Consider the following 15,496-nt stretch of genomic DNA (forward strand, 5'->3'; position numbering starts at 1 on the left):
CCGGGGGTTTCAGTGTTTAAAACAGAGAGAGGAGAGCCGGGAGTTTCAGTGTTTAAAACAGAGAGAGGAGAGCCGGGAGTTTCAGTGTTTAAAACAGCAAGAGGAGAGCTGGGAGTTTCAGTGTTTAAAACAGCGAGAGGAGAGCCGGGAGTTTCACAGTTTAAAACAGAGAGAGGAGAGCCGGGAGTTTCAGTGTTTAAAACAGCGAGAGGAGAGCCGGGAGTTTCACAGTTTAAAACAGAGACAGGAGAGCCGGGAGGAGTGGACCTGCGCGGGACATTGCGCTGCAGGGGAGAGGATAAAGGCAGCGCCAGGCTCGGGGCTGAGCAGAAAGGAGCGGGACCTGCGCGGAACACTGCACTGCAGGGGAGAGGATAAAGGCAGCGTCAGGCTTGGGGCTAAGCAGAGAGTTACTGGTTTTAATTTGATTTAAATTACTATTTTTAAGTTGATTTGAATTACTATTTTTAAATCTCTCTTAAATAACTATGTTGGGTTGATTTAAATTACTTTTCTAAAGTTGATTTAAATTACTTTTCTAAAGTTGATTTCAATAACTTTTTAAATTTTAATTAAATAATTTTTAAATTTCAATTAATAACTATATAATTTGTTGTCAGATCAAGCAAGATAAATACACAGGGATAAGTTAAATAGTATACAGGAAATTGGATATAATCTGACACAAAAACATCTTTCTAAAGTTTGATTTCAAAAGTTTAATTTAATGGAATAAATCATGGCAGGACAGCTCCAAGGCATGGTCTGCTCCTCTTGCTCCATGTGGCAGGCTGGGGATAGTTCCACTCCCCAAGGTCAGCATGTGTGCAGGAAGTGTCTCCGGTTTCAGCTCCTGGAAGCTCGAGTTTCAGAGCTGAAGCGGCAGCGGGAGACACCGTGGAGCATCCGCGAGTCGGAGAGCATCGTGGATAGCACGTATAGAGAAATTATCACACTGCAGGCTTAGACTCCACAGGCAGGAAAGGAATGGGTGACCACCAGACAGAGCAAGAGAGTGAGGCAGGTAGTGTAGGAATCTCCTGTGGCCTTTCCCCTGCAGAACAGATATACCGCTTTGGATACTGTTGAGGGGAATGGCCTCTCAGGGGAAAACAGCGACAGCCAAACTCATGGCACCACGGTTGGTTCTGCTGCAGAGGGGAGGGGTGATAAATGTGACAGTGCAATAGTTATAGGGGATTCAATTGTAAGGGGAATAGACAGGCGTTTCTGTGGCCGCAAACGAGTCCCCAGGATGGTACATTGCCTCCCAGGTGCTAGGGTCAAGGATGTCTCTGAGCGGGTACAGGACCTTTTGGAGGGGGAGGGTGAACAGCCAGTGGTCGTAGTACACATTGGTACAAACGACATAGGTAAAAAAAGGGATGAGGTCCTAAAAGCAGAATACAGGGAGTTAGGAAGGAAGTGAAGAAATCGGACCTTGAAGGTAGTGATCTCAGGATTACTACCGGTGCCACATGCTAATCAGAGTAGAAATGACAGGATATACAGGATGAATAAGTGGCTGAAGTGATGGTGTCAGGGGCAGGGTTTCAGATTCCTGGGGCATTGGGACTGGTCCTGGGGGAGGTGGGACCTTTACAAACTGGACGGGTTACACCTGGGCAGGACTGGAATTGATATTCTAGGGGGGCCATTTGCTAGAGCGGCTGGGGAGTGTTTAAACTAATGTGGCAGGGGGGGTGGGAACCGATGCAGGACGTCGGAAGGTAGTGAAACAGGGACAGAAACAAAAGGCAGTAAGGAGGATAGTGTAAGGCAGAGAAGCCATAGTCAAAAATCAAAAAGCCGTGTCTGCATGGGTTTCACCCCCACAACCCTAAGATGTGCAGGGTAGGTGGCTTCGCTACGCTAAATTGCCCCTTAATTGGAAAAAATAATTGGGTACTCTAAATTTATTTTTAAAAATTAAAAAGGGCGACAGTACAAGGTACAGTGACTGAGGGGAGCTCAGTGAATAGGCCCAATGATACTAAAAGGAATAAAATAATTGGGTACTCTAAATTTATTTTTTAAAATTAAAAAGGGCGACAGTACAAGGTACAGTGACTGAGGGGAGCTCAGTGAATAGGCCCAGTGATACTAAAAGGAATAAAACGGGAAGTATAAACATAAATGGAAAGCGACACGGCAGGTTGTTACATGAAGATATGGGTTCAATGACAAGGAAAATTAGGAGAAAAGTCAAGAGAAAAAATAACTTAGGAGAGGTTACTGATCAAGGCGTTAAGATTCAAAACAAAGGTATAAAAGCCAACATAAGTGTACTTTACCTGAATGCTCGTAGTATTCGGAATAAGTATTCGTGAATGACTATGATTTAGTGGCCATTACCGAAACATGGTTAAAGGATGGTCACGACTGGGAGTTAAATATCTAAGGGTATCAAACTATACAGAAGGACAGAGTGGATGGTAAGGGAGGTGGTACAGCTCTGTTATTTAAGGATGACAGCCGAGCAATAGTAAGGGATGACATTGGTGCTATGGAGGATAAGGTTGAATCGATTAGGGTGGAAATCAGGAATAGTAAAGCGAAAAAGTCACTGATAGGAGTAGTCTATAGGCTACCAAATAGTAACCTTATGGTGGGGTAGGCAATAAACAAAGAAATAACAAATGCATGCAGAAATGGTACAGCAGTTAGCATGGGGGATTTTAATCCACATGTCGATTGGTTTAACCAGGTCGGTCAAGGCAGCCTTGAGGAGTTTATCGAATGTATCCAGGATAGTTTCCTCGAACAGTATGTAATGGAACCTACGGGGGCACAAGCGGTCCTAGATCTGGTTGTGTAATGAGACAGGACTGATTAATGATCTCATAGTTAGGGATCCTCTCGGAAGGAGCGATCACAATATGGTTGAATTTAATATACAGATGGAGGGTGAGAAGGTAAAAATCAAACCCTAGTGTTTTGTGCTTAAACAAAGGAGATTACAATGGGATGCGAGAAGAACTAGCTAAGGTAGACTGGGAGCAAAGACTTTATGGTGAAATAGTTGAGGAACAGTGGAGAACCTTCCAAGCGATTTTTCACAGTGCTCAGCAAAGGTTTATACCAACAAAAAGGAAGGACGGTAGAAAGAGGGAAAATCGAACGTGGCTATCTAAGGAAATAGGGGAGAGTATCAAATTGACGGAAAAAGCATACAAAATGGCAAAGATTAGTGGGAGACGAGAGGACTGGGAAATCTTTAGGGGGCAACAGAAAGTTACTAAAAAAGCTAAGGAAGAGGAAGATAATTATGAGAGTAAACTTGCTCAGAATATAAAAACAGACAGTAAAAGTTTCTACAAATATATAAAACAAAAAGAGTGGCTAAGGTAAATATCGGTCCTTTAGAGGATGAGAAGGGAGATTTAATAATGGGAGATGAGGAAATGGCTGAGGAACTGAACATGCTTTTTCGGGTCGGTCTTCACAGTGGAAGACACAAATAACATGCCAGTGACTGATAGAAATGAGGCTATGATAGGTGACGACCCCGAGATGATTGTTATCACTTAGGAGGTAGTGATGGGCAAGCTAATGGTAGACAAGTCTCCTGGTCCTAATGGAATGCATCCCAGAGTGCTAAAAGAGTTGGCTAGGGAAATTGCAAATGCAGTAGTGATAATTTACCAAAATTCACTAGATTCTGGGGTAGGCCTGGCGGATTGGAAATTAGCAAACGTGACACCACTGTTTAAAAAAGGAGGTAGGCAGAAAGCGGTTTGAAGAATAAAGGGTTAAGGGTTACGGTGTTCGGGCCGTAAAGTGGAGCTGAGTCCACAAAAGATCAGCCATGATCTCATTGAATTGCAGAGCAGGCTCGAGGGACAAGATGGCCTACTCCTGCTCCTAGTTCTTATGTTCTTATCTTCCATATTGCCCGAGAAGGTAAAGCAGTGTTTTTCAAACTTCCTTTTTTGAGCGACCCACGTTTATAGAATGGCTGACTATCGCGACCCACGTCACATTCACAAAAGATTCTCCATAATTACTTTTAAAAAGTCACTCTCATTGTTGGCATTTCTGTATTATTGAATGTAAATTTGTAAATTGAGCTGCTGTTTCACCTTAAATGACAGCTCCACCCTGACACTTTGCTAAAGGGTGTAACTCAGGATTATTTGATTATTTTATTACTTCACACCCATTGTTAGCATTTGGAAAATTGTGTGCAAACGCTGGAGAGATTAACAGGCTCAGTATTCAGCCCTAACTGCTGAACTAAAAACACGGTCAGACAGAATGTCACTGGACACTTGTTAGTACCATTTCCCAGGTAAATATGTTTCCCAGGTAAATATGTAAGAGACTGATAGCATGCTTTAAAAAAAAGGTGCAGACATATTCCATTCCATGCACCTGCAACATTTTACCGGCTCCTGTATACATGAGAGTAGTTCAGTCGCCAGTTAATGCCATCTTTGCTGAACAATTCAAGTCCCGATAAAGGTAGATGCAAAAGTCCTTGCTGTGGAGAAACCGATTCAACTGATGGAGTCTATGTCGCCACACGGCAGAGACGGATGCCGAGGGATGAATACCTGGGAAGAGCGGGTGGACAGCTCCGGGGGACGTGATGAAAAAAAGCGTTCTTGAAGGACAAGAACCCCGGTGTGGACGGACAATTCGAAGTTGAAGGAGTGGATATAGGGGCTTGTAGGGCTGGAGGAGGTTGTATGTCCATCTTAACTGAGGGAATGATAAAAGACGCAGGGGGTTTGTTAGTGACTCACTGAACTCAAGAAATAAAACAAATCCTGACGCTGAATACGGCAGCAGGATATTCCACCCAAAGAGAGTTTTACAGATCTCTGACTGCAACCTGCTCAACTTTACCCTGTCCATGAGAGGCAAGGCGTCCACTGCTTCTTCATCAGCCTTGCGCGGTCATATGTTGTAATGCAGTGAGAATTTACCGAGAGAGAAAACGGTAAACATGGTCAGGTGGTATTTGGGGATAATTTTAGTGACCTTTTGGTGACCCATGCTACACCTTCTGGCAACCCATTCGCGGGTCGCGACCCCCATTTTGAAAATCACTGAGGTAAAGGATAAGGCAGGATCAACGAACACTCTTCGGGGTCTCTCATGAATTCCGACGATCAAAGCAAGTGACACCAACATTTCCACCATTCCATCTCTCCGATACCTGCAGCCTCGGCCCCTGCCAGGGCGAATGACTTGACCCACTCAGCCACCTCCAACCCCTCACAACAAGCAATGAGAATAGGAGATATAGGACCAGTCAGTGGGCCCTACTGACCCCTGGCCTCGAAGACTGGATGCTTGTGCTCCATTGAATCTGTTGCACCTAGCCTCCAAATCAAGATCATCAAAGCACAAGTCAATTTTGAAACTCAATTGAGAACTCGCCTCCCATCTCTTGCCAAGGATTGGGCACAAGTGCAAATCCCATCCAAACCCCATCTCCCAAACCAGTCGGAATAAATGATACACCGTGCAGCAGGATTGACAACACAAAGGTGGCCGCTCATCAGGGAGAGTGCTCTTTTGAGTGCTAGAACCTCCTCCACCACTCTTCTTGCAAGTAACCCGCAACCCTTCAAAGTGAGCTCGAACGACCTGCGCCGCAGAGCCGAGATTCTCAGCCAAGACAACACCTTTGATGGTGGCCATCATCCGATGCACACTGCACCGCCAAGGTGAACAACTGCCCACTACAAGCTGGGCCCTACTCCAGCTCACTCCTTCCGCCATAAACAAACGAGGATTTTAACATTTTATATCTCAGCTCTTCCTCGCAAATAATAAAAGCAGGAACTTCCAGGGACATAATGCAAGCTATGAAATGTGCACCAGGATGAAATAAAAGGATAAAAAGACAAGCAGAACCGGAACCCGCGAAAACGCAACCACTGCCACGCTCAATCACATGACTCCCCCCCCCCCCCCCAGAGATTGTGTTTATGACTATAGTAGGTTTGCAATTCCAGTTATATGAAACAGTGCTCAGCAAATTTATGCCTTTCCTTTCGAGAACAGCAGTGTGTGCAGCATAGGCAATAAAAAAAACTGAAATAAAATACAAGCAACCTTTTCCTCATCTTTCAAGTAGCAACATTCCTTTTACAGTCCGATTGCAAAAGCTGTGACAAAATATATTTGGACACGCATTAACTTTGCAAGTTTCTAACTATTGCTTTTCTTAAAAAAATCCTTCACATTTGCATTGATTTAAAATAGGTTTAGAAAGCAGGATTCACTGACAATGTTTCTCTTCATGTACTGAAAGAAAGAACAACACTGATTTATTCCCTTCTTCACTGGTCGGTGATCATTCTTGAATGGAACAAGTTTCATTATAATTTATCTCTCTGCAAAGTCCTGTTCCAGATTAAGGGCAACATAAGTTTAATGTTACGAGATAAACTGAATGGATTGGTCAAAGGGCACTAAACAAACGCAGCAACACACTTCCCCCAACCAGCCATAACAACTTTTATTTAACACTGCCTTCAACTTTGCAACTGCTGCATTTTTATTTTGAACCATGTAACAGAAACCGAATCACTATTTCAAGAAAGACAAAGCCTTGTTTTAAATAACAACTTGCACATGCAGCAATCAATTTGCACACAGCAAACTTCTACAAATAGCAGTGGATAACCTGCTTTAGTGATAAATAGTGGCCAAGGCACCAGCACAGCTAATTCAAAAGCAAAATACTGCAAAAGCAAAATACTGCAGATGAACTTTCTGATGTAAAGTCATTGACCGGAAACTTCAACACTAGATGTTGCCTGACCTGCTGAGTGTTTCCAGCATTTTCTGTTATTATACTGGGAAAACAACCTGCTCTTCTTCGAATACCGCCATTAAATCCTTATAATGCTGTAACCATTTGATGATTCTACTTTGGAGGGAGGGAATTTGCAGGGCTGTAAGAGAGCAATAAGAATGAGACTATCTCCATTGCTTTTGCAGAAAACAGCATGACTGAAATGGCCACCTTTGGTGCTGTAACTGTCTTTTTTATGATTCAATCGTTCTGCATTTATCTGAAAGGAAGGAAACAGGAAGCATCACTTTAAAGCCTGGTCAGATATTGAATCCTCATTGCTGCATGGAAGTGCTAGATTGGATCATGTGCTCCAGTCTCTGGAATGGGGGCTTGTACCCCAAACATTCAGACTCAGAATCCAGCGTGCTGCCACAGAGAGAGAGAGGCTGCCACTGAGAATCATAATGCAGAAGCAAAATATTATGGAGACTGAAAAGATGTTCTGAAGAAAGGTCACGCCGAAGCAGAAACGTTAAATGGGGTTCTCTCCACATTTCCAGCAGGTCTTGTTTTTCCTCACGGAGAACAATGAAAGGGTTTCACAACGGCGAATGTGGCCTGAAGCCCACCCAATGCAACTGCTGGAGTATTTCAGTTTTCAAATGGGCTTAACTGGGGCTCGGAGGGGGGGGAAAAGGGTGGTTTTAACAAGACCCAATTCCCGAACTAAACTGTGTCAACGATTCACGATCGCAAAATTGGAGCGAGTGAGTGATGCTGAGTTACACGGACCGGTTGGACATCCAGCACGGTGGGATTTTACACAGACTGTGGGGAGCTTCTCCCCGCCGCCGCGGAAGCCCTGCCTGCCTTGGGGGGGGGGGGGGGGGGGGGATCATGTACCTGTCTCATTCCGCAGGTTCGTCCGCAGCAGCTCTCCGCTCGACAGGTGCTTCAGTCCGAAGGTCTGGACGATGCGCTCGGACACGGTCCCCTTTCCCGAGCCGGGAGGGCCCATGATGATCGCACGGAAGAGGAGCCGGGCCCCCATGTCTCAGCATGGACCCAGCCCAGCGCTTGCCACGTCTGCTGGCGCAGGGAGCCGAGCCGAGCAGCCTCTCTCCTCCCGCCAACCGGGCTGCTGCAGCACCGCCAGCAATCCACTGTCTCCTGGACTTTACACAGTCCAAAAGCTTCTTCACAGGAAGTGACACTGGCTAGGGAGGGGGGAAGAGCAGATCAACTGTAATCCAGCAGAGTGCAGTCTGTGGTGAAGCAGGGTCTTCAGCTTGGGGCGTGCAATGGGGTGGTATGAATGAGGGATGAGATGTCGGTGGTGTAATGCGAGTGGTGTAAACAAGGGCTGTAATTGGGATGCTGTAAACTGGGGGGCGGTGTAGTTTGGGAGTGTAATGTGTGTGGTATAAACAGGGAGTAATGGGGGTGGTGTAATCATTGGTGTAGTGTGGGAGGGAATATTATTGAGGAGGAGGGGGCGGATATCGAGTAGAGGTTTAGGACGTAGAGGATACAGAGTTTGGACTGACTAAATCTATCCTTTCAACATCCACTTTTGTTCTGCCTGAAGACTGGCTATCTCCTAGTGCGTCATCTTGAGCCATTTATTTGGCAGATTCTCCCCCCCCCCCCCCCCCGTGCTGGTTTGCCATTCATTACCTTCCATTCTCAGGGGCAGACGATGAGACAGGTGCCAAGTCAAACACAAAACAAACCTGCACTGTTGCCGTTATTCTAAACCACACGCTAACCAGCCAGTGAATATAGTCCAGTGTGGTCAAATATTTTCCAGCCTGTTCAATTTGGACTTTATGATTTACAGATGTGACTGCACAAATTATGCTAAATTTTAGGAGGAAAGAATTTTCATTTTTATGGCATCTCGAAGCACTTCACAGTCAATGAAACTGGCTTTTCAAACTGGACACACTTGTGACCTGGATAAATATTTACAGCCAAGTTGAATGAAGTAAGATTTCACAAACAGCAAATAAACAAATGACTAGATAAGCGATGTTAGCCAAAACACTGCAACGCCTCATGACAGACATGGGATCTTTCACATCCAAACAATAGCAACCCTGACATGCAAAATATTGTGAGAAATAATCACTCTTAATAAGGTCAAGTCTAGAAATTAATTAGTATTTTAATTCATGATTTAGATACAGATCTATTTCAGACATGTTTTATTCAAAGTGGAAAGTTTAAACTTTGGTAAAGAAGGAAACAGTTGCACTTACATCACACCTTTTACAGCTTGATAATCAACCTAGTTGGCAACATTACACCTTCCTTGGCAATCAAGTCCTGGAGTGGGAGTTGAATCCGGAGCTTCTGATTCAGAGGTAGGGCACTATCCACTGCACCACAAGACCTCCACTTACAGCACTAAAAGCTCCAATATTCACCCTAAATCACGCAAGCATGTTCCTTTTCTCTCAATCGACTGTGGGCCATATCTAAAAAAAAAATGCATTTCTGTGGTCCCCTCCTCGGAAGTGGTGGAGACTGAGAGCAGTTCAAACATTGACCTCCTGATTGGTGTGAAGTTTTTGAAATTTCATTGAGTAAAGGTGCAAAGCAGCAGCCAATTTTCATAGAATCGTAGAATTTACAGTGCAGAAGGAGGCCATTCGGCACGCTGAGTCAGCACCGGCCCTTGGAAAGAGCACCCCATTTAAGCCCACATCTCCACCCTATCCCCGTAACCCCACCTAACCCTTTTGGACACTAAGGACAATTTATCATGGCCAATCCACCTAATCTGCACATATTTGGACTGTGGGAGGAAACCTACGCAGACACGGGGGGAACGTGCAGACTCTGCACAGACAGTGACCCAAGCCGGGAATCGAACCTGGAACCCTGTCGCTGTGAAGCAACTGGGCTAACCACTGTGCTACCATGCTGCTCGCCACCAGATTCAAAGAAAATCTCGCAGGAGAGAATGGAAGCGAGGCAGTTACGAAGGCACCCAAACTAGAGCCCCCACAAGAATCCACCTCCACTTACCCCCTATGGAACTCGGATCGCTAAGCCACCCCAGCACTCTCTCATATTAGCAGCCCAATAGTAAAATTACAAATTGGGTAAAGTTAAACCACCTGACTGTCAATCCTTCTGGAGAAAAGTCCTATAGATCCTTGGGGTCTTGCCCGTCCAAATAAAAGAGGACTCCAATTTGTTAAATGTAACAAGAAAGGATTTAGGGATGAAAAGTGGAGAGACATTGAAAAATAAAAACCTTGGGAAGACAATCATTTTAATCGTCTGAACCCTGCCCGCCAAGGACAGGAGTAGATTACCCCCCTTTTGCAAGTCACATTTGACCCTATTCACCAGACTTGCATAATTTAATTCATGAAATTAGGTCCAATCGTGGGCCATCCGGATACCCAGATATCGAAAACTAGATCTGGCAAAGTAAAATGGTAACATCCCCAGATTGGTTCCCCTCCATGGGGAATTAACTGAATAGTATTTGCTCTTATCCAGATTTAACTTATAACCAGAAAAGGAGGCAAAACTCTTAAATAGCTTCATTATCTCATTCATAGTGGAAATTGGGTCCATAATATAAAGAAGGTCACCTATGTACAATCGCATCCTATGTTCCCTCCCTCCCTGACTTTACCCTTCCACCTATCAGAAGATCTCAGCGCTATGGTCAATGGTTTAACGGCTAAAGCAAATAGAAGCTCAGACAGTGACATCTCTGTCTCGTACCCGGTTCAACAAAATTACCCTGAGCTCAAGGCATTAGCTATGGGGACCTTCTACAATAACCGAACCCAAGATTTCTCCCAAATCAAATCTCCCAAGAATCTCAAAGAGGTATTCCCACTCCGCCCTATCAAACTCCTTTTTGGTGTCCATAGATAAAATCACCTCTGGTTCATTTTCATAGAATACCCCCTTTGATAACAATTCAAATTGCGTCTGCTGCTTTTTCCTGCTCGCTAACAACTCCGGGGTGGATCAAGCAAGTACTGGTGGTCCACCTCAAGGATGGAGTCTCCACTTTCGCAGTCTTTTCAATATAATAATAATCTTTATTGTCATAAGTAGGCTTACATTAACACTGCAATGTAGTTACTGTGAAAAGTCCCTAGTCACCATACTCTGGCACCTGTTCAGGTACAGAGAGAGAGAATTCAGAATGTCCAATTCACCTAACAAGCACATCTTTCGGGACTTGTGGGAGGAAACCGGAGCAACCATGGAAAACCCACGCAGACACGGGGAGAACATGCAGACTCAGCACAGACAGTGACCTGGGAATCGAACCTGGGACCCTGGAGCTGTGAGGCAACTGTGCTAACCGCTGTGCTACGGTGCTGCCCACGGAACTTAACCCTGTGCTACCGTGCTGCCGGGAACTTAGCCATGAAAAATGTGAGGTGATACACTTTGGAAGGAGCAATTTGACAAAGAAGTATTCAATGAATGGCATGATATTGGGAAGTTCAAAGGAAAAAAGGAACCTTGGCGTGTCTGTTCATAGATGCCTGAAGGCAGAAGGGCAGGTTAATAGATTGGTGAAAAAGGCATATGATTCACTCGATTTTATCAATCGGGGCATAGATTACAAAAGCAGGGAGGTCATGTTGGGGTGTTTAGAACTTTGGTGAGGCCACAGCTGGAGTACTGTGTGCAATTCTGGTCGCCACATCATAGGAAGGATGTGATTGCACTGGAGGGGGTGCAGAATAGTTTCACCAGGATGTTGCCTGGGATGGAACATTTCAGTTATGCAGAGAGGTTGAATAGGCTTGAGTTGTTTTTGTTGGAGCAGAGAAGACTGAGGGACAACCTGATTGAGATATACAAAATTATGAGGGACATAGACTAGTGGATAGGGAGCAACTGTTCCCCTTATTTGAAGGTTCAGTTACGAGGGGACACAAATTCAAGGTCATGGGGCAGAAGGTTTAGGAGGGATTAGTGGAAAAATCCTTTTACCCAGAGGGTGGTGATGGTCTGGAATGCACTGCCTGTGAGGTTGGTAGTGGTGGGTTACCTCACATCCTTTAAAAAGTACCAGGATGAGCACTTGGCACGTCATAACATTCAAGGCTATGGGCCAAGTGCTCGAAAATGGGATCAGGTAGGCAGGTAAGTTGTTTTTCATGCGTCGGTGTAGACTCAGTGGGCTGGAGGGACTCTTCTGCACTGTATTATTCTGTAATTCTGACAGGTGTCGAAAGGTTTTCTCAAAGAGCTAGGATTTAAGGAGGGTGTTAAACGCCCAGGGAATAGGAAACGTTTAATAAGGACACGGATCTGGGGCCCTGGTGCTGTGAAGCAACACAGGGTACTTAAAATTAGGGAGGTGAATACGTGGCTCAAGGACTGGTATTGGAGAAGTGGATTTTGATTAATGGGGCACTTATTATTACTGTGGAAATTGGGAGCTGTACTGTTGGGACGGCCTACATCTGAATCGTGCTTTAACCAATGGTCTTGCAAACCTCATAACTAGGGAAGTAAAGAGGGCTTTAAACTAAATATAGAGGCGGGGGAGGGGGGAATTGGTGGGGGTGAGAGTTGATTCTGGAGAGGGATCTGTAGGCTTACAAAGTAAAAGCATACAGCAGCATTGCAAGACAGCTATTTAGCTAATGATACCCAAAGTGTGACTGGAAGAGACGGAGTGTACAAACTTAAAAACACAGCAGCAATTGAGGTCAAAGAGGGGAAACAATGGTAACAAGGCAACAAGAATGGCTCTTTACTTAAATGCAGGTAGAATCAATGCAAAATAACTCAATCAATGGCACAAATTGAGGTTAATAGGTATGATCGTATAGCCATTACAGAAAAATGGATACCAGGAAAATCAAAGCTGGGAACAAAGTATTCAGGGTATGTGACTTTTCATAAGGACAGGAAGGAAGGAAAGCTGGTGGGATAGCTTTGTTAGTACGAGATTGAATAAGTACAATAGCAATAAATTATCTTCAATCAGAAGATTTAGAATCCCTATGGTTTGGAGGGTAAGGGATAACAAGGGGAAGAAGACACCAACACAAATAGTCTATTGGCCCCCTAATAGTAGCTATACTGTAGGACAGAATAAATTAGGAAGCAATGATGGCATGTAAAACAGGCAGTACTTTAATCATAGGTGAATTTGTGGATTTGGAAAATCAAATGGAGGAAGAATTCATAGCATGCATTTGGGACAATTTCCCAGAATAATATGTTGTGGATCCAACCAGGGATCGGGCTATTTTGGGACTGGTAATGTGTAATGAGGCAGGTTTAATAAAAAATCTTAGAGTAAAAGATGCCCATCGGAAACAGTGGCTGTAACGTGGTAGAATTTAGCATTCAGTTTGAGAATGAGAAACTTGGGTCAGAAACAACTGTGCTAAATTTAAATCAGGGTAATTGCAAAGGAATGAGAACAAAGTTGCCTGGAATGGACTGAGAAGGAGTTTAGTAGAAAATACAGTTGAAAATGAAATGAATGAAAATCGCTTACCCTCACAAGTAGGTTTCAAATGAAGTTACTGTGAAAAGCCCCTAGTCGCCACATTCCGGCGCCTGTTCAGGAAGGCTGGTACGGGAATTGAACCGTGCTGCTGGCTTGCCTTGGTCTGCTTTCAAAGCCAGCGATTTAGCCGTGTGCTAAACCAGCCCCAGTGCTGCAGAGGTTTATGGAAATAGTTCATGATTCACAACAAAGACATATCTCGGTGAGGAAGAAGGATTCTAGGAAGGGGATAATTCAACCATGGTTAACCAAGAAAGCTAAGGTTAGTATTAAAAGGAAAGAAAAAAACATATAAGGTGGCAAAGATTAGTGGTAAGCCAGAGGATTGGCTTTAAAAACCAACAACAGATGACCAAAAAAAAGACAGAAGAAATATTATGAGGGTGAACTAGGAAGTAACATAAAAATCAACAGAAGGGCGGCACAGTGGTGCAGTGGTTCGCACGGTGGCACAGTGGTTTGCACGGTGGCACAGTGGTTCGCACTGCTGCATCACAGCACCGAGTCACTGTCCGTGTAGAGTTTGCACATTCTCCGTGTTTGCATGGGTCTCACCCCCACAACCCAAAAGATGTGTAGGGTAGATGGATTGGACACACCAAATTGCCCCTTAATTGGAAAAAAAACAATTGGATACTCTTAATTTAAAAAGAAAAATCACCAGCAAGAACTTCTTTAAATATATAAAAAGGAAGAGAGAAGCCAAAATGAATATAGCCCCTTAGAGAATGAGACTGGAAAAATAATAATGGGAAACCAGGAAATGGCAGAGGAGTTAAACAAATACTTTGCATCAGTTTTCATGATAGAAGACAGTAATAGCATTCCAAAAATACTAAATAATCAAGGGGCAAAAGGGAGGGAGGAAATAAATACAAAAAAACTTTCACTAGAAAAAATTACTAGGGAAACTAATGGGTCTAAAGGCCAATAAGTCCCCTGGGCCTGATGGGTTACATCCTAGGATATTAAGGGAAGAAGCTATAAAGATAGTGGATGTATTAGTAGACCACACCTGGAATTCTGTGAACAGTTTTAGTCCCCTTATCCAAGGAAAGATTTCTTGGCATTGGAGATAGTCCAGAGAAGGATCACTAGGTTCCAGGTTATAGGGGGATTTTCTTATGCGGAGAGATTGAGTAGATTGGGCCTGTACTCATAGGAGTTTAGAAGAATGAGAGGTGACCTTATTGAGACATATTGGATTTTCATGGGGCTTGACAGGGTAAATGGTGAGGTTGTTTCCCCGTGTGGGAGAGTGTAGAACCAAAGGGCATAATCCCCGAGTAAGGGGTCACCCATTTAAGACAGAGATGAGGAGGAATTTCTTCTTCTGAGGATTATGAATCTTTGGAATTCTTTACTGCAGAAAGCTGTAGAGGCTGGGTTGTTAAGTATGTTTAGGTTGTTAAGTATGTTCAAGGCTGAAATACTTAGTAAGGAAATCAAGGGTTGTGGGGATAAGGCAGAAAAGCAGAGTTGAGGATTACCACATCAGATTAGTCATGATCTCCCTGAATGGCGGAGCAGACTTGATGACTGGCTGCTTTGATTCAATCGACATGCTCTGCTGCTGACTGCAGGGAAGGGTGAGGGAGCAGTGGAGCCTGAGCCTACATGGGGTCCAGGGATGAAAGAGGGGGCAATGTTACTGAGTCAGGTTACTGAGTGGGAGGGTTTGGGAAGAGGGGCTGCCGTGTGAGTCAGTGTGTGGGGGGGCAAGGGGGAAGAGGGAAGAAAGCAAATTACTGCGGATGCTGGAATCTGAAACAAAAGAGAAAATGCTGTAAAATCTCAGCCAGTCTGGCAGCATCTGTAGGGAGAGAAAAGAGCTAATGTTTTGAAACCGATGACTCTTTGTCAAAGCTAACATACAGGGAAAGTGGGAAATATTTATACTGTGGAGTGAGAATGAAAGATGAGTCATAGTCACAGAAACCCAGGGAAACCAGGTGCTAATGGCCATGGAAACCAAGGGGAAAGAGTGCTAATGGCAGTACCCAGAGAGAACAAAAGATGTGAAAGGTCAAACAGCAGAAAAACTAACATCAGAGGAAGAACTGTAGATGTGGGGGAGGGGAAGCGGGAAGCAAAGAGGAGAAAGGTTAAGGAAAGGAGGATAAGATTGGGGGGGGGGATTAAATATATATTAAGAAAGAAAGAAATGCTAAAAGACAGTTAACATAAAATGGGATGAAAACAAATAGGTCGAGGTGGGG

General features: G+C 44.3%; 1 protein-coding gene across 3 annotated transcripts in view; it reads right to left on the reverse strand.

Annotated features, from left to right (window-relative positions):
- The window catches only part of ak3 (adenylate kinase 3), a 119,299-nt gene that overhangs the window by 32,376 nt on the left and 71,427 nt on the right, over positions 1-15,496 (reverse strand). The window contains exon 1 of one of the 3 annotated variants that reach the window (XM_038804417.1): positions 7,661-8,136. The exons of the other annotated variants lie outside the window; for them this stretch is intronic. Coding sequence (XP_038660345.1) covers positions 7,661-7,808 — 148 coding nt within the window. The 5' untranslated portion in view covers positions 7,809-8,136. Of the gene's footprint in view, positions 1-7,660; positions 8,137-15,496 lie in introns of those variants that run through there. 3 annotated transcript variants of the gene reach the window in all.

The sequence above is a fragment of the Scyliorhinus canicula genome, chromosome 8 (assembly GCF_902713615.1).
Source record: "Scyliorhinus canicula chromosome 8, sScyCan1.1, whole genome shotgun sequence".
In the NCBI taxonomy this organism is placed as follows: domain Eukaryota; kingdom Metazoa; phylum Chordata; class Chondrichthyes; order Carcharhiniformes; family Scyliorhinidae; genus Scyliorhinus; species Scyliorhinus canicula.